At 40.9% G+C, this 19,447-nt stretch overlaps 1 protein-coding gene across 1 annotated transcript in view; it reads right to left on the bottom strand.

The window, feature by feature from the left end:
• Positions 1-19,447, bottom strand: part of HPS4 (HPS4 biogenesis of lysosomal organelles complex 3 subunit 2) — a 231,277-nt gene that overhangs the window by 11,319 nt on the left and 200,511 nt on the right. The window contains exon 12 of the mRNA XM_069214693.1: positions 11,842-11,974. Coding sequence (XP_069070794.1) covers positions 11,842-11,974 — 133 coding nt within the window. The remainder of the gene's footprint in view (positions 1-11,841; positions 11,975-19,447) is intronic.

Genomic DNA, 19,447 nt, shown 5'->3' with positions numbered 1-19,447 from the left:
GAGTTAGAGCTATTGGCATTGTAAATTCATAACTGGACTTTTCTTGGCACATAAACTGGTGAACCCTGTCTCATAATTTCGTCTTTTCCTGCCATCTAATTCCAATGACCCGAAATATAAATAAAGCACTTCAATTTACCTTCCTCCTCTATCTGCAGCAAAAAAATGAAAATGTTGTCATTTAGCACCCTAATTTAAATCTGCCATGCTATTTCTAATAGAATACCACTTTCACCACCCCACCATCAGTGTTGCTGGCTGGCTAACACAATTGCCCAAAAAAGACGCAAGACAGCCACAGAGGAGAAATAAACTAGAAGGGTCACCCAAACATATCAAGAGTGTTCAAACAGTCATAGTGTAATAAGTTAAATTGGCCTCAATTATGGTCATAACTGTAATAAGGAGAGATTATTAAACCATATACAATGATCATATAAACCATTATCAGAAATAAACCTTTGACATTAGACTCTAGTGCTAAAAACAGCCCCTAGAGGTGCACCATAACAAAAATATAATTTGTAAGAAACATGGTTGTGTAACCACATTGTGAGCCCCTAGAGGGGATAACCCCAGGAGAAAGTAATGCAGTGTAACCAGATGGTGATCCTATTGTCCTAGGACCACCACAGGCTGAGTTATAAGCAAAAATGTTTTGTAAAAGTAATGCCCTGTAAAGCACAGTGGGGCACGTTTTTGTGCCGTGAATATTATAGTATGTTGACTGCAATGCTCAGAACAGACCCTACAGGACACCACAGTAAAAATAGCATTTGGAAAAAACATGGCCATGCAACCGTGCAATCAGCCCTTAGAGAGCATAACTACATAAAAAAAGAATGGGAGAGAATAATACAGTGTAACCAGACATTTAGCCCCTAGAGGGCACAGTGCATTACACATTTTCAAGGCTCTCCGGACCATTACAATGATATTGCAAACATGGCCCATAAAACATAACTTCTAGCAGCTGTAAAACAAATGTTCCAGCCATGACAAAGCTTAAAAAGATAATGAATGGTGGTAGATGTTATTATTTTGGAGTCCCCAATAACAGTGTGGGGACCGAGAAATGATGTAGACAGAAAGAACTATACAGTGGTCAATGTTTTGACGGTGGTCCCATTGTCCTAGGACCACCACAGGCTGAGTTATGAGTAAACATGTTTTTTAAAAGTAATGCCCTTCAAAACATTATGGGACAAGTTTCCATGACACAAATATTTTAATATGTTGATATGACTGTAACGCTTAGAACAGCCCCTTTGAAGACTCCACAATGAAAATAGCATTTGTAAGAAACATGGTCATAGAACGTTATAGGTAGCTCTTAGAGGGCATAACCACACAAAAAGAAAATGGCAAAAAAGAACGGTGTATAGCCATATATTTAGCCCCTAGAGAGCATAATGCATTCCATATACACAGACCTATAACAATGATATTACAAACAAGGCTCTTAAAACACAAGCTATTCCCAGCTGTAAAACAAAAGTTCCAGCCATGAGAATATTTAAACTGACACTGAATGGTGGGAGGGGTTATTATTTGGGTTCCCGACTGACCTAGTGTGGGAGAAAACCTAAACAGAATGGGGGTGTCATACTGACCGTTTTGGTGGTGGCACTATTGTCCTAGGACCACCACAGGCTAATTTATGAGCAAACATACCTCAAGGCGGGACAAACGTAAAGCATTTACCAATGACATCAATTGAGTTTTGAAAGGCAAGCCCAAGAACGAGTGAAAGTGATGGGCGTGACATAGGTGTGTTTAAAAGCCCACAATACTTACAACAGGTCAAAGTGCATGCGCACTCAAACTGAAAAAGACTAGTTTTATACTCTTCTATACGGAAGACAAAGTTTACTCAAACCTACAGCACAACAGACATATTAAAATGGCAGCAATCTACTACAAGAAAATTGATAGCATCCTTTTTGCTATACCCACAGTGCAGCTCTCAAGGGTAGGCCTGGTAAATCACTGCAGGACTGCAAGACACTGAAATCACGATGTGTCACTGAACTGTGCTGAAGGAAGAGATCCATACGCTCCTTGAAGCTATCACCCTGTCCTGTAGAGGGAACAAGCTTTTTTTCAGGATTGCTTAAATGAGCAATAGCTGTAGATAGAACTAGGGAGGATTTAGGAAAATTCTCAGAGCATGCTTGAAAGGGTGAGCATGAAGAACTAAGGCTTCACTAAATAAGCCTAGATATTCAGCTGGTACCCTCACGGCAGTCATTAAGACAAAAATAACACTGGACAATTTCAAGCATCACATATATATACTTTACCAACAGTTTGGTGAATACTTGTGGAGCTATGCTGGGATAAAAGTAGTGGAAATACAGGTCTTCCATGACAAAACATAGACACAGAGTAATCTGGGTGAGGCAAAACAACAATTATAAAAACAGCTTAAAAGGAGGGAAAAAATACTCCAAAAGAGGAACAACTGGTCTAGTGTGTCCTATATCTTCACAGAGGAAAGCAGGGTGATGGAGAAAGGTGGAGTCAGCTAAGAGGAAGCTGGAAGTCCACTGGCACAGAAATGTGAAAATAAGAAGGCAAATACAGAAGGCAAACTTGGAAGAATGCAGATAAACAGACTACACAGGCGCATGGAGATGGGTAGCAGATGGGGAGATAGAGTAAGAAAGTGCCCAGGCATGAGAACCAAGCAAAGTGAGAACCACAGGCAAATACAAACGGGGCCCACTGTATAGTTCTCCCAGATTTTACTTTGCTTGGCACCTTCTAGTTATTCTTGAAACAGGAGGTGATGCCAATCAGGTCTGCCACAGTAGCAGCTTTTGTTCAGTTGCCGCCCAGCTGACTTTGATCATACATTTAAACTGTTTGGGCAGCAGAGATGCATTTGAATTTATGTCACCCCACAGTGGAAACCCATAGTTAGTCATTACTATGTTAGCATTCCTATACCTCAGTGACAGATAACTGGGCTGTAAGATGGTCTTGCTATAGCTTTGAAATGAGTCTTCCTTCATATTCATATGGCATATTTCCATTGCTTTCAGGAAATCAGCCATCACCCCCATTCACTGAGATTTAAGATTACCAAATGCAAAAAGAGTGATCCAAGTGAGCCATTTATTCGTTGTCAAGAGGCATCAATGCGTATGGTTTAGCCTTATTGTGTATCTTCTGAGCTTATTTCAAGATGCATTAGTTTATGGGTAGGAAAGGAAGAGACTACCAAGTTATAGAGGTATTCATTATGCTGAAGAAAAACAGGAAAGGTTAATGAAGAAAGCATGCAGCAGTTTCACAAACATAGTAAAGCAGATTCGCGTGGAGTGTTGTCATCTCCTCAGCCACCCACACAATCTGAGTTGGCATTACAAGGCCAGCATCCTTTCCTTCTTGAGGTGCCCTGTGCAATCGATCAACTGGTGTGCGTTAAAGATCTAGCAAACTGTCTTGGTAGATAGTATGAAGTTATTCAGTTCAGTAGAACACAGAAACTGATCTACAACTTCTTAGCTATCCATCAAAGCCATGACAAAAGTGCCTAAAAGGATAAGGAGATCAGTATGTTGCTAAAGTACCACCTTAATGATTAAGATGAGGTACGCCATGGCTCACCTAGTGGCCTCAGGCGTCATCCAGTGTCTGTTGTTCGTGAGAGAGAGCTATCATCAAGGCAGATTCCTGTGCTGAGATAGCCTTGTACAGATGGCCAGGAGCCAAAGAATAACTCTTCCTTATATTTATGTGGCAGTTCCAGCACCACAACATTGGCTCCCTCCTTCAGCAAATCTGTAGGCAGTCAGACAGCCGTGCCACAAGACTGCGCTTGGGCTGGAGATGAAGATACCATCAGTACTTCTATATGGAAAATGTCACTTACCCAGTGTACATCTGTTCGTGGCATGTTCTGCTGCAGATTCACATGATGTGCATATGGATTCCGACATCTAGTGTTGGGCTCGGAGTGTTACAAGTTGTTTTTCTTTGAAGAAGTCTTTTAGAGTCACGGGATCGAGTGGTGACTCCTCTTCGCTTCCATTGCGCATGGGCATCGACTCCATTGTTAGATTGTTTTCCCACAGACAGTAAAGGAAAGAGTGATAGAGTATATAGGTATAAAGTAAGAGATGTCCATGCAAATGTAAATGTATATACAAATGTGTTGACTTAAACAACTACAGGCTTCTGGGGAGGAGGGTCTGTGCATGTGAATCTGCAGCAGAGCATGCCACGAACAGATGTACAATGGGTAAATTACATTTTCCGTTCGATGGCATGTGTAGCTGCAGATACACATGCTGTGCATAGACTACAAAGCAGTTGGTCCTCCCAAAAAATAGCGGTGGCTAGCCTGTAGGAGTTGAAGTTGTTTGAAATAATGTTCTTAGAACAGCTTGACCTACTGTGGCTTGTTGTTGTGATAATACGTCTACACAGTAGTATTTAGTGAATGTATGGGGTGTTGACCATGTAGCTGCTTTACATATTTCAGCCATTGGTATATTTCTTAAAAAAACCATTGTTGCACCTTTCTTTCATGTAGAATGTGCCTTGGGAGTAATTAAAAGCTGTCTTTTTGCTTTGATATAGCATGTTTGGATGCACCTTACAATCCATCTTGCTAAACCTTGTTTTGATATAGGATTGCCTGTATGTGGTTGTTGGAAAGCTACAAAGAGTTGTTTACTCTTTCTAAATGGTTTAGTTCTGTCTACATAGTACATTAAAGCTCTTTTGATGTTCAATGTATGTAGAGCTCTTTTTGCCACAGAATCCGGCTATGGAAAGAAGACTGGCAGTTCCACTGTTTGATCAATATGAAATGGCAATACAACTTTTAGTAGAAACTTTGGATTTGTTCTTAGTACAACTTTATGTTTGTGTACTTGGAAGAAAGGTTCCTCAAGAGTAAAGGCTTGGATTTCATTTACTCTTCTTAAAGAAGTAATTGCCACTAGAAATGCAACTTTCCATGTTAGAAATTGAATTTGACACAAGTGCATTGGCTCAAATGGTGGACCCATAAGTCTTGTAAGCACTATATGTAGATTCCAAGATGGAACTGGTAGAGTTCTGGGTGGAATGATGCATTTTAAGCCTTCCATGAAAGCTTTAATGACAGGAACTTTAAATAAAGAGCTATGTTGTATATTTTGCAAATATGCAGAAATTGCAGTAAGATGTATTTTTATTGAAGAAAATGCTAAATTTTATCTGTATTGTATGCTGTAAGAGGGTCTATATTTTTAGATTGACAGTAATATACGAATCTTTTACATTTGTTTGCATAGCATTGTATAGTAGTGGCTTTCTTGCTTGTTTAATAACTTCCATACATTCTGATGGGAGTTGTAAATATCCAAACTCTATGACCTCAGGAGCCAAATTGCTAGATTGAGAGTTTTGTGATTTGGATGTCTGATTCAACCTCTGTTTTGTGTCAACAGATCTGGTCTGGATGGGAGTTTGGAGTGTGGTATTACAGACAGATCTAGTAATGTTGTGTACCACGGCTGACTTGCCCATGTTGGTGCTATGAGTATCATGTTGAGTGAAGTTTGACGTAACTTGCTGACTAGAAACGGAAGGAGTGGGAGAGGGGGAAAAGCGTATGCAAATATCCCTGACCAATTGATCCATAGAGCATTGCCCTTGGATAGGGGATATGGGTGTCTGGATGCAAAGTTTTGGCATTTTGTGTTTTCGGTTGTTGCAAACCGGTCTATGTTTGGTGTTCCCCTCTTTTGAAAGTACTTTTGAAGTACCTGAGGGTGAATCTCCCATTCGTGAGTTTGTTGGTGATTTCTGCAGAGGATATCTGCTAACTGATTGTCAATCCCTGGGATGTACTGTGCTAATAGATGAATTTGGTTGTGGACTGCCCATTTCAAATTTTTGGGCTACAAGGGAGAGTTGGGATGAATGTGTCCCTCCCTGTTTGTTGAGATAATACATGGTTGTCATGTTGTCTGTTTTGATAAGAACATTCTTCTGTGCGAGAAGAGGTTGAAAAGCTTTGAGGGCTAGAAAGACAGCTATTAACTCCAAATGGGTTATGTGTAGCTGTTTCTGTTTGACATCCCATTGTCTGTGAATGTTGTGATTATTTAGGTGAGCTCCCCAACCAATCATTGATGCATCTGTTGTAATTATGGTCTGAGACACAGGGTCTTGAAATGACCGCCCCTTGATTAGATTGGTAGAATTCCACCACTGAAGGGACATATATGTTTGGCGGTCTATCAACACTAGATCTTGGAGTTGACCGTGTGCCAGTGACCACTGTTGTGCAAGGCACTGTTGTAAGGGCCACATGTTTAATCTTGCATGTGGAACAATCGCAATGCAGGATGCCATAATTCCTAGAATTTTCATGACAAATCTTACAGTGTATTGTTGATTTGGTAGAATTTGTGGAATTCGATTTTGGAAAGCTTGTATCCTTTGTGTGTTTGGATACGCTAGATCTTGTTGAGTATTTAGAATTGCACCTAAATACGGTTGTAGTTGTGCTGGTGGAAGGTGTGATTTGTTGGTAGTTTATTGAGAAACCTAGTGTGTGCAAGGTTTGTATTACATAACGTGTATGATTTTGGCATTGTGTACGACTGCTTGATTTTATTAGCCAATCGTCTAGATATGGAAAGACAGGTATATGCTGTCTTCTTAGGTAACCTGCCACTACTGCCAAGCACTTTGTGAATACCCTTAGCGCTGTTGTTATTCCAAAGGGTAACACTTTGAACTGGTAGTGTTTTCCTTGAATGACAAACCTGAGGTATTTTCTGTGGGAAGGATGGATGAGTATGTGGAAATATGCATCTTTGAGGTCTAAAGCTGTCATAAAATCTATTTTTTGTAGCAGTGGGATAACATCCTGTAAAGTTACCATGTGAAAATGTTCTGACAGGAAGTAAAGATTGAGGGGCCTGAGGTCTAATATTGGCCTGAGGGTGCCATCCTTTTTGGGAATTAGAAAGCATAGTGAATAAACTCCTGTTCCTATCTGAGACTGTGGAACTAACTCTATTGCTTGTTTGAGTAGTAGAGATTGGACCTCTTCTTGTAACAGAATTGTGTGTTCTGTGGTTAGTTTGTGAAACCTTGGTGGAATAGTTGAAGGAGTGTTTATCAAGTCTAGGCAATAACCACTGCGGATAATTGATAGCACCCAGTTGTCTGTGGTGATATTTTACCAATGTGTGTGGAACTGCTGAAGTCTTCCCTCCACAGGAGAGGTGTGGAGTGGAAGGGAGTGAGGGAAGTCACTGTTTTGGGTGTGTTGCAGGCTGCTTAGAGGTCTGGAATTTTCCTCTACTTCTAGAGTATTGTCCTTTATATGTGCCTCTAAATCCACCTCGTTGGTACTGTGTTTGGTAGGGTGGTTTTGTTTGGGAGGTTGATGCCTCTGACAGCTGTGGTCTGAAACCACCTCAAAATTGAGTTTTATGAAAAGACCCTCTATATGGTGAAGAATAGAGTGCACCCATTGCCTTAGCTTTGTCGGAGTCTTTTCATAGCTTTTCTATTGCTGTGTCTACTTCTGGCTCAAAAAGATGTTTATTTATCGAAGGGCATGTTTAACACAGCCTGTTGTATTTCTGGCTTGAATCCAGAAGATCTGAGCCATGCATGTCTAAGAATAGTGACTGCTGTGTTGACACCCCTTGCAGCGGTATCTGCTGCATCTAGGGCAGATCATATTTGGTTATTTGTAATAGCTTGATCTTCTTCCACTACCTGTTGAGCCCTTTTTTGGTATTCTTTGGGGAGATGCTGTATTATATCAATGGGCTCTATTATAATGAGCTAGTAGTGCTTGTGAATTTGCTATTCACCATTGATTTGCTGCTTGGGACGCAACCCTTTTCCCCGCAGCATCAAATGTTCTGCTTTCCTTATCAGGAGGGGGTGCATCTCCTGAGAACTGACTATTTGCTCTCTTCCTGGCAGCACTAACCACAATTGAATCAGGTGGTACTTGATGGGTGATATAATCAGGGTCAGAAGGTGCAGGTTTGTACTTTTTTTCTGTTCTAGGTGTTATAATGCGTGCTTTCACCGGCTTGTTAAAAATTTTATCTGCATGTTTTACCATGCCTGGGAGCATCGGGAGGCATTGGTATCTGGAATGAGTTGAGGATAATGTGTTGAATAAAAAATCCTCTTCTAGTGGTTCTGTGTGCATTGTAACCCCATGATAGGCTGCAGCCCTAACTATGATCTGGTTATATACAGTAGTATCTTCAGGTGGCGAGGGTTTAGAGGGGTAGCTGTCTGGATCGTTGCTTTGGATGGGATCAGGGTCGTAAAGATCCCATGGATCAACAGTGTCCTGTTGTGAGTCATAGGAATGAGTTGGAGAATGCATTGGTGTAGGGCTTATTGGAGGAGAGGTAGGTAGGTAGGTAGGTGTGGAGAATGAGGAGGAGAAGACTGAGGAGGTGCTGGCTTCTCTTTCTGTTTTGCCACTTTAGCTGGGGGCTGCATAGTGTCCAATTCCTCCTGAAATGCCAGCTCCCTCTGTTTTTAAAGGAGGTGCTGTGATAATCCTGCCTATTTCTTTAGGGATGTGGATCCTGGACTGCCTCTCATCCTCAATTTGAAGTATTGGTTCGACCTCTGGCTCCTCCTCAGCGGTATTCTGGCTTTCTTTCAGTCTTTTAGAAAGTCTGTGTTCCTCTGTATATGCTGTATTTTTTCAGCTCCGAAATGTGTTTTTTTCTGGATCAGAAATGATGAGGAAGGTCTCGGCTCCGAAACAGGTTTTCTTATTTTCGACTCCACAAATGGCTATTTACTTGAGTCTGAAATTGAGCTTTTTGTCGACTCTGAGGTTTTCGGATGGGTGGCCTTTTTTGGTGCGGAACTGGAGGGTCGGTCACCGACAGTCTTTTTTCAGGCCGAGCCATGGCCTTCCGGCAGTGGCGTACCCAAGCCCTTCTGTTATTTCTTATGTGAAGGTGCAGGGGCAGATGTACTCACATGCTGGCCGGCTGTGACTGGTCTGTCTTCCTCAGATTCTTGTTCTGACTCCGAATCTCGGACTGAGACCGCTGTCTGCAGTAATTCTTCTTCTTCTACATCGAAATGTTCTCCACTCTTTGACGCCATTTCGGGTCTTTTTCGATCAGAAGGATCGACAAGCCTCGCAGTTTTCCTCCCGATGGTCTGGAGAAAGGCAGAGGTTGCAAACCAGATGCTGGTCTGTGTATGGGTACTTTGCGCGGCACCGAGGGCAGAATCAGAATGAAGTGCGATCCATGAGGCTCTCCATGCGGTCGGCCCGAATAGGCCCGAGTTGGGCGTGCGCGCCACGAAGGGCGAACAAAGTTCTTTCCCAACAGTACTGCTGTGTCGATGGAAGATTATTAACGCGATCGATACAATACCGACGAAAAGAACGTTTTGCAAAGTTTTCCGAATCGAAATCTCGGAGCAAGAGGAAACACGTCCGAACCAGACAGCGGAAAAAAAATAAAAATCTAACAATGGAGTGCATGTCCATGCGCAATGGAACCGAAGAGGAGGACTCACTCGATCCCGTGACTCTAAAAGACTTCTTTGAAGAAAAACAACTTGTAACACTCCGAGCCCAACACTAGATGTCAGAATCCATATGCACAGCATGTGTATCTGCAGCTACACATGCCATCGAACATATTGTATCTATACCTGTGAGATTGGAGACTGTGCAGTCTTCCACTTTCTCCCGTGGGAGCAACCAATGACTTCTAGTGAGGTGCAAAGCCTTTTCACTATCACCCTTAACCAGGACATGCAGTACCTGTGCTGGTAAGTTGACGCAAACTGCTTGTGACTGAAGGGGTATAAATAACTTTAACCTTAAGCAGTGTGACAAAGTTGACCAAGTGCAAAGTAGATTGGATGAAAAAGACAGCATATTGAAAAAAAAAAACACGTGGGCTGGGAGGCACAGTGGCACACAGCATCCTTTCCTCTGCGGAGATTTGAATCTTTAGCAGATCCCTTCATTTAAAACAGGCATTGGCAAAGCCAATAGTTCAGGTGTCGGCAGCCAGCCCTTTGGCTTTGTCATTGCTTATTTTGTTTTGTCATTACTATTGTAAAACTTTATTGTTGGCGGAGTATTAAAAAAAAAAATCTAAGCAAAAATATTTGTTTTAAAAAGCACACACCGACATTGTAGCCTCTATCACAAAGGGAAGAAATTACTTTGTGTGTGGATGTGCTCTTTGTGGAGGAGCAGGACACAGTCAGGCACAGTCAAGTCGGCAAATGACTGTAGAGGGCTAGCTGCCTCATGCTGTATGCTGCAGTGGGTGGAAGAAAGATTGTGAAAGACAACTACAGACCAATGGATTCAGAGGGCTGGCTGACAACTCGTATAGGTAAGTGTATTGTATATAACTTTAGTAAAATCAAAAGGTCTTGGCAAACGGCAGACCTAAAGAAGAGACTCCGAGTATATTTTGGATGGTAGGTTAGGGGCTAATGGGAAAGTGTAAATAATGGGGATAACAATCAACAAATATGGCAAATCCTACTTTTACATGCTGGCTCACTCCCATACCCAACCTGTGTACAGACCACACATCATACATAAAGAGTGGGAGGAGTAGAATGCATCACTGGACAGCTTAATCTGAAGAAAACAGGTTTTACAGAACCTTCTGTCCACGTTATGCTCTGCATTACAAGAGACCCTCCTGAGCTGAATTACGTCAGTACATTTGTGGTGTAGTCCACTCATCTGCCAAAACATCATATGTCAGCAACAGCAAGAAGAGTGACAGCGCCTGCCATGTCTAGGTTTTCTCCACCTCATTTATATCCACGAGGAAGCCCTAGAAAGCTTGCCCTTTTTGCAGTTGTAAGGATATCTGTAAAGTTGTAGGGAAAGAGGGCCCCCTAGCTTTCCTATAAGGGACAATGCTATGGCATTGCCCATGTTGTGACCACTAGAATGTACAAAAAGATTGCTTACAGCTTCAATACGATTATGTGGAGGTAATCTGCACCCATCGATGAGGCTTTTGTTTCCTCATTTACTTTGCATACTGGACCTCAGCAGCAGTTTTTCCGATGGATAAGCAGGCAATGGGAGTACAAAATACAATTATTATTTAGGTCGCACTGGATATGCCCATTATGCTACCATAAAGTGCGATCTTTGCCCGCTCTCTGTAATGCTTTTGTAAGCTAACATGTACAATGCAAAACTAAAACCAGTACAATACTAAAGCAACACTTAAGTCGTAAACCCCATGTGCCAATTCTGCCTTGACGAGATGTTCCAGCACTCAGGTTACTTACATATTTCCACAAAAATCTTTATTTTGTCACCCTGATAAAATATCAACAGTACTCAATGCACTGGAACTTAAAGTGTTGTCTTCACCGTCATTTGTTAGGATCATTTGTACAGTGAACGTCCACCTACTGTTTCTTGGCGCTGCATAAAAATAGATCTAGCAACCGAGGACATACAATGCCATCTTGAATAGCCAGTATTTCAGAATTTACCCAATCTCAGGAAAATAGTTTCCAACCTTACCTGAGGGAAGATAGTTCTACAAGAGGGACCAAGACAGGTAAATTCCTGCCACCCGTTCTCTGCTTTGTAAAGTTTACAAAGCTTAAGTAATTCGAGCTCTATGCTATTAAAGCCCGGGACAGCATATATCGTTTCAATATTTTAGATCCAAAGTGGGGCTTTAAATATAATTCTGTGAAAAATGATCTTCACAGTTTAAAAGGTTATCATGTATTAGATGTTGAAATATTTCTGGGTTGAGATGCCTGCCACATGGATTACACAACACTACACAGCATACGAAAATCAAAAACTGAACGTACCAGTGAGCACATGCTGAATAGCGTCATAGTGGGTATAACAGTAGGTTGCTTTGTTCGCTGATGAGTGCTCTTTGGGGGACGTCTCCTTGAGATGAACCTCCAGTCCATTCAGAGATGCCAAAGTGCTATGAAACTGAAGATTGTACAACAATATAAATACAGAGCAATAAACTGATAGGTTATACAAATATACAGGGAAAACAAAGAACTGACAGCCGGACATTTATTAACGTTTTGTTTTATTTAATCTGCTAAAGGTCTCATATTCCATTTATATACTGACTTTTACCCAGGAAATGAATTGATATATTTCAACGCAACCCTTTAAAACGCTTTATCATTATAACTTTGGAAAACTGTCAGCCTCATTAAAATCTCTCACAAACGTGATAATAAAAGGTGTGGCTGTTTTTTAATTGTATTTCTAAAACATCTAGAACCCGATTCACTAAAGCTAAGGGAGAAAAAAACGAAATCTGCTCCAGTAGGATTAATTGTGTTAATTCCCAATTTGCAAGCGATTAGCAAATAATTCTAGAGCGCTCATGGAAGATCGTGCATCTGTTATAGTATTCCAGGAAATTCACGTCCCTGCAACGATTTAAAAAGAGTGGGGGGGGAGGGAGGGGGACTATTTCTTTATCGAGCTTTTGGTTACTACAATGCAAGCTGAGAAATTTAAAAATCATAGTAGCCTGCAGATACCCAATTTAGATATATATCAGTGCAGTGAATGATGAATTTAAGCAGAAAATAATGACCAAACAGAAAATGTGAATTGTATATATAGGTGGAGTATAGACAATAGGCGACATGTATCCACAAATGTATTTTTATGTACAAGTAACACAAAACTGACAATAACCATAGTGCACGGACCTGGGTTTCAGCACATGAACGTTCGGTGTGAAACGATGAGCACTATGTATACAAGAACTTTAAAAACAACACATTAATCACGCAGCACAATGATCCAAGATATGTATTTTTTTTATTTATGAAGTGTATGTAGCTTTAATAACCAAATGAAATACATTTAAAATGTATTTTATGATGCCACAAGGAAAAGAAGCCAAGTCTGAGACCACCAAGTTAGCAAAATGTACCAAACCTATTGATTGCTGACGCGAGAAAAGACAGCGGGCCACATGTGCACAAATTATGATTGTTATTTCCTAACTGCGATTCTTACTGCATCGCAATTATGGAAATCAGACTTGTTAATGTACAAAAACGTATACCTCTCAAATAGCAGTTCCTAGTGGGTCGCAAATCGACCTACCTCATGAAATTTTAATGAGCCAGGTCACAGTTTGTAACCAATAGGAATTGTAGCCATCACTGTGCAGTAATTCGAACACAAAACATTCACAAGCACCAAGATGATTCTGTATTTGGAAGGGATGCCAGAAACCCGTTTCTTCCAAATATTGAATCACTAAACACAAACTGCGATTTGGAACATATTACTGAATCAATGGCAATCAATTCCGTTCAATGGCATGTGTAGCTGCAGATACATATGTTGTGCATGAACCGAAAAGCAGTTCTTCTCCAAAGTAAGTGGTGGTTAGCCTATAGGGGTTGAAGTAGTTTGAAATAGTGTTCTAAGCAATGCTTGACCAACATTTGCTTGTTGTCGAGATAACACATGTACACAGAAGTGTTTAGTAAATGTGTGTGGTGTGGACCATGTGGCTGCTTTGTATATGTCTGCCACTAGTATATTTCCTAAGAATACCATTGAAGCACATTTCTTTCTAGTGGAATGTGCTTTAGGAGTTACTAATAGTTGCCTTTTAGGTTTAAGATAGCAAGTTTGAATACACTTAACTATCCATCTAGCTAATCCTTGCTTGGAAATAGGATTACCTTTATGAGGTTGTTGGAAAGCGACAAACAGTTGCTTAGATTTTCTAAAGTCTTTCGTTCTATCTACATATTACATTAGAGCTCTTTGGAGATCAATAGTGTGGAAAGCTCTTTCAGCAACTGAATCTGGCTATGGAAATAAGACTGGCAATTCCACTGACTGATTAATGTGAAATGGGGAAACCACTTTGGGTAAAAAGGTTGGATTTGTCCTAAGTACTATTCTGTGTTTGTGGACTTGGAAGAAGGGTTCTTCTAAAGTGAATGCATGAATTTCACTTCTTCTTCTTAAGGAAGTAATTGCTTCCAGGAAAGCAACCTTCCATGAGAGAAATTGAAAAGCGCAAGAATGCATGAGTTCAAATGGTGGACCCATAAGTCTTGTTAGCACAATGTTAAGATTCCAGGCAGGAGCTGGTGGAGCTGTAGGTGGAATAACTCTTAAGACCTTCCATAGAAGCTTTTTTGACAGGAATTCTGAACAGAGAGGTATGATGTTTGTTTTTAAGGTAGGCTGATATTGCTGTTAAATGAATTATGATAGATGAATATGGAAGATTAGTTTTCTGTAAATGAAGCAAATAACAAACAATATCCTGTACTGATGCTTTAAGTGCATCAATGTTTTTAGGTTGGCAGTAATATACAAAACGTTTCCATTTATTTGCGTAGCACTGCCTGGTTGTAGGCTTACGTGCTTATGTTAGAATGTCCATACATTCCAATGGAAGCTGTAGGTATCCAAATTCTATGACCTCAGGAGCCAAATTGCCAGGTTGAGCATACTGGGATTGGGCTGCCCGATCTGACCCTTGTTTTGAGTCAATAGGTCTGGTATGTTTGGGAGCTTGTGATGTGGTACTAATGACAGATTCAATAGTGTTGTGCACTCCGCTCACTTCAACAATAATGCATATGTGGCAGACAGTCCAGAACGCCTATCTTTTCTGTTATGGCAGTGAATGCATTACCAGTTGGATGAATTGGGAGTATTTGTGTGTGTGTGTGTGTGTGTGAGGAAGGCGGTCACGCCGAAACGCGTTCCTGTTTTGTTTGAAATAAATTCTTGAAAACATCGTGGAGTGCTGGAGCCTTAATGATCGGTTAAGGATTTATGTGCATATATATATACATATATATGTATATACACACACACACACACACACACACACACACACACAAATACTCCCAATTCATCCAACTGGTAATGCATTCACTGCCATAACAGAAAAGATAGGCGTTCTGGACTGTCTGCCACATATACATTATTGTTGAAGTGAGCGGAGTGGAAGGATGCCCAGGCTTCCTCAGACAGGTTTGCTTCTGGGCGTGTCAGGTTATGATACTTGGTATTCCAGATGAGCTTGGCCCAGCAGGATTCTGCTCCAGATTACATCTTTCAGCTCCTTTTTCTTGCACTTTAGGGGAGCAATAAGAGTTAGATTGTGAGGGTTCTGCTGTACTGCTCGTAGTACTTTATTGGGTTCCTTCTTCAGGGACTTGATCTCTCTGTCTGTGCATTTGCTGCAACCTTGCAAAGAGATGCCTGTTGGCAGTGGTGCTACATGAGGTTTTACTTTTGAAGAGTGTTTACAGGAAAAGGTGTCTATAAAAGCTCCCCAATTTCTTTTGGGGGCGTTCCTATTGCTGTGAGCTAGTTTAAAGTGGTTTTCGGCTTCCTTTTCGATGGATTCAATGGTAGTTGACAACCATTTTACCCTCCTTAGGTCGGCCAGATAAGTAGACCCTGGCAGGCCTAAGGTGCAGATATTGACAGCCATGGTGAGGGCCAGTTCTACCCCCTGGGGCAGATGGTTGCACTCCATGCTTTCACTCATTTTAAATGAGGGGACTTGCTGTAGTAGAGAGGGAGATCCAAATATGTATTCAATCAAAGTTACCATTAGTTGAGTGAATGGACATGGCAGGTGAAATGCCTCCCTGGTAACGGCCACTGAGGGCCCTAAAACCCAAATGTACCAATTTGCAAAGAAGGTTGAGGGCCAGTTGGTCCCTCCTCCCTAAATCTGTGCTTTTCTCTGTTGGGATCCCCTTTTGATTTTACTAAAATGTGTATTTAATATTCTTACAAATAAGGGCGTTTAGCCACCTCTCTTCATTAGTCAGTTGTTGTGCCATTCACATTTGCTTCTACCCTCTACAGCGTACAGCATGGGGCAGTGGGTCAGCCCATTTAAGCCACTGGTTAGCTTCACTTTGAGGGACTGCATTTTGCTCTCTCACAAGGAGCACATCAGCACAAAAACTAGTTCCCTTCAGTGCCAGTGTTTTTTGCTTTTAATTAAATTATAATTACCTTAGTGTGGCGTTTATGTTTAGAGTCTCATTCAACAGGAGGCTTCTGAAGTACATTCCATCTTTATCACATCCCATTGCATGAAACCCTTCTTCCGGGCTATTAAACCATCAAACAAAACTGTATAGGCAAGAGAGGAGGTGGACTAGCTATTATATTCAAACAGGCAATATATCTCAGTAAAACAAACATTTCCATACAAGTTTGTGAAGCTCTCCTCACCAGATGTCACCCTTCTCCAACTTCCTCCTGTAGCTTTCTCCTCCTTTACAGATCTCCACCTCCACCTAACAACTCTTCATTCACAGACGCTTTTCTAGATACAGTCTCAAACCTTATTACATTATACTCAAACCTATGCATCCTTGGGGACCTAAACACATTGGTTGACAAACCCAATATGCCCCATCCAAAAGCTATCACCACTGGCCTAGTCACAATGAACCTACATCAGATTGTACACAATCCCACACACATCGCTGGACACATCCTAGATGTCATTTTTGCTAAGCCTGAACTAGTTACCGTTCATAGCATCACGCCAATCACATGGTCAGACCACCATTTGATAACTTTCCAACATAAAACACCACAAATCAAGACACCCCGCAACTACTTACATACATGCACTTCTCGACCTTGGAGCAAACTCAATTTTGATGACTTAGAAACACAGCTAACAGCCAACACAGATCTAGTTACAATTAATTCTGTTCCAAAACTTTATGAGTGGTTACAGGAAGCTTTTGATATTCTAATACCACTCAAAAAAACTGAACAGGACAAAAGGAAACCAACACCTTGGGGAAACACAGAACTTAAAAAGATAAAGCAACAAATAAGAAAGTTGCAGGGGACCTGGCTTATAACAAACAACAGTCAAGACAAACTGCAGCTACACAAACTTAACAGAATATACAAATCAATCAAAAAAGCTAAAAAAAGGTACCACTCAGATTTCAATCAAAAAAGCTAAAAAAAAGGTACCACTCAGATTTCAAAATGCTAAATCTGCAACCAAAGATTTTTATAAAATTCTCAATGAATTTCGAAAATCTACATGCATGGAAGGAAGTCATCCCACTACTCAAGATTTCACAAACAAACTGGCAACTCATTACACAGCCAAGGCAGACACATTGGACTCCTACTTAAAACAGAAGAAAAACATAAGCACCAACCCCTTTCATAAAATACCCTCTAAGAATAAACCAACCCAGCCTCTACAGTCCTTCTAACAAATATCACAAGGTGAATTTATGGATTTGGTCAAAGCAAGCAGACCTCCCGGTTGCCTTTCTGACCCTTGCCCAGCACACAGCTTCAAGAATTTTTTTTATCTACTTCTGCTGCCACACCTATAAGAAGAATCATCAACAACTCTTTAACTACAGGAACTTTTCCTGTAGACCTGAAAAAGGCATACATACGACCTTTATTAAAGAAAACAAACCTAGACTCGCAAGGCCCCAACAACTACAGACCAATCACAATTGGACCTTTCCTGGGCAAACTGATAGCAAGAGCAGCATTCACCTAGATGTCACAATTAATTGAAGACAATTCTACACTTTCAGACTTCCAAACTGGATTCCACCCAGGAAGAGGCACTGAATCGGCACTCATAGCAATCTGGGTTGATCTTAAAAAAACACAGTCGACCGCAATGGAGTTGCTGCACTACCTCTCTTGGACCTCTTGGCTGCCTTTGATAAGGTTGACCATGACACCCTAATTCAAAGACTCCATGAAGCCGGCATAGAAGGGACTGCTCTCGACTGGATTACAGCCTACCTTCAAAAAATAACTAATATCATCTATTCGCCCCACTTCTCGTCCAAACCCTACCTCACAAAAGCAGGGGCCCCTCAAGGATCAATCATCTCTCCTTTGCTTTTCAACATCTACATGATATTATTACCAGAACTGATCAATGATTTTCATCTCACATGCTACAACTATGCTGATGACACACAAATACTACTTAAATTAGAATGCCCCAAAAACATTGAAAACTCACTAATCTTCAGTTGCCTCAGAGCCGTTGATCAGTGGATGACTTGGAGCCATCTCACACTAAATGCCTCCAAAACAGAACTACACATATGTGGTGACTGGAAAAATTATGACCCACTGTGCACCTGGCCTGACGATCTCGGGCCAACTCCTCAATTATTCAAGGAAGTTAAAAACCTTGGAATCACCATGGACTCCAAGTTAACAATGAATGCCCAAGTGGACAAATTAGCACCAACAAGCTACATTACCTTGAAGCCTCTACGACGCATCTTCCCCCACCTCGGATTTCTACACAAGGTGCAAGCTACTATCTTGTTTGTACTATCCAAACTGGATTATGCCAATGGCCACTACCATGGATCATCTATATCTATTATGAAAAAAACTACAACATAATTCAGAACTCCGCAGCCAGGCTACTATTACATGTAAAGCCACAAGCCGACATCTCCCCTGCCTTGAGAGCACTACACTGGTTACCCTTTGCCAGAAGATGCATATTCAAGCTGCTCTGTATCACCCACAAAGCTATACATGGAACAGGACCACTTTTTATCAGAAACAAAATAACCAAATACATTCAACAAATAAACCTCCCCTCAAGATTGGCACCCCGCCTTAGAACACCACCATACAAGAAAAAGACTATAGGTGGTACATCCTTCTCCGTTCAAGCAGCCAAACTATGGAATTCATTACCCCCAACTATAAGAGCCACAGATAACTATCTTGTCTTCAGAAAACTACTCAAGAGTTGGCTCTTTCCTTCATAACCACCATATTCAAACGGTTATGGACTGCATATGCCTATGTTGAGAAATATTTTGTATTTCATTAAGTGTATATTCTAGTTATGTCTAGTTCTTTAGAAAATATTTATCGCTACTATGTCATATCTATAAACTACGCACATACTCCTTAAACCTGTTTAACTAATGTATATTTACTCATGGTTTAAATATGTATATGTATGTATTTATGTGTGTGTGTGTATAAATATGTATATATTTATTTGTGTATGTTATTCCATGCTTAACATGTTCATAGGTCATTGCATAACTCCTAGATAAGTTGTTATATTAGATACTGAATTTCTTCTCTCATTTTATATCACACTTTGTCTACCCATCACCATATGTCATGTCTCTATCAATCTATCCTCCATTCCCACTCTGACTTATCCCAAATCCATTCTACTACTTATATTTCCTAAATAACCCGACCTAAGCTCTTCCCTTCTCTTCCACATCTAACTCACCCAAATCTCACTTTACTACCATGATCTCCCAAACAACCCTACTAAATTCTCCCTCATTTATCTCACCCTGCTACTATGATCTCCCTAACCCTTTCCACAGACTCTTCCCTCCTCCATCCGCCCTTTACTCATCCCACGCC

The sequence above is a fragment of the Pleurodeles waltl genome, chromosome 11, assembly GCF_031143425.1.
Source record: "Pleurodeles waltl isolate 20211129_DDA chromosome 11, aPleWal1.hap1.20221129, whole genome shotgun sequence".
NCBI lineage: Eukaryota > Metazoa > Chordata > Amphibia > Caudata > Salamandridae > Pleurodeles > Pleurodeles waltl.
This window is presented reverse-complemented; position numbering and strand designations above follow the sequence as displayed.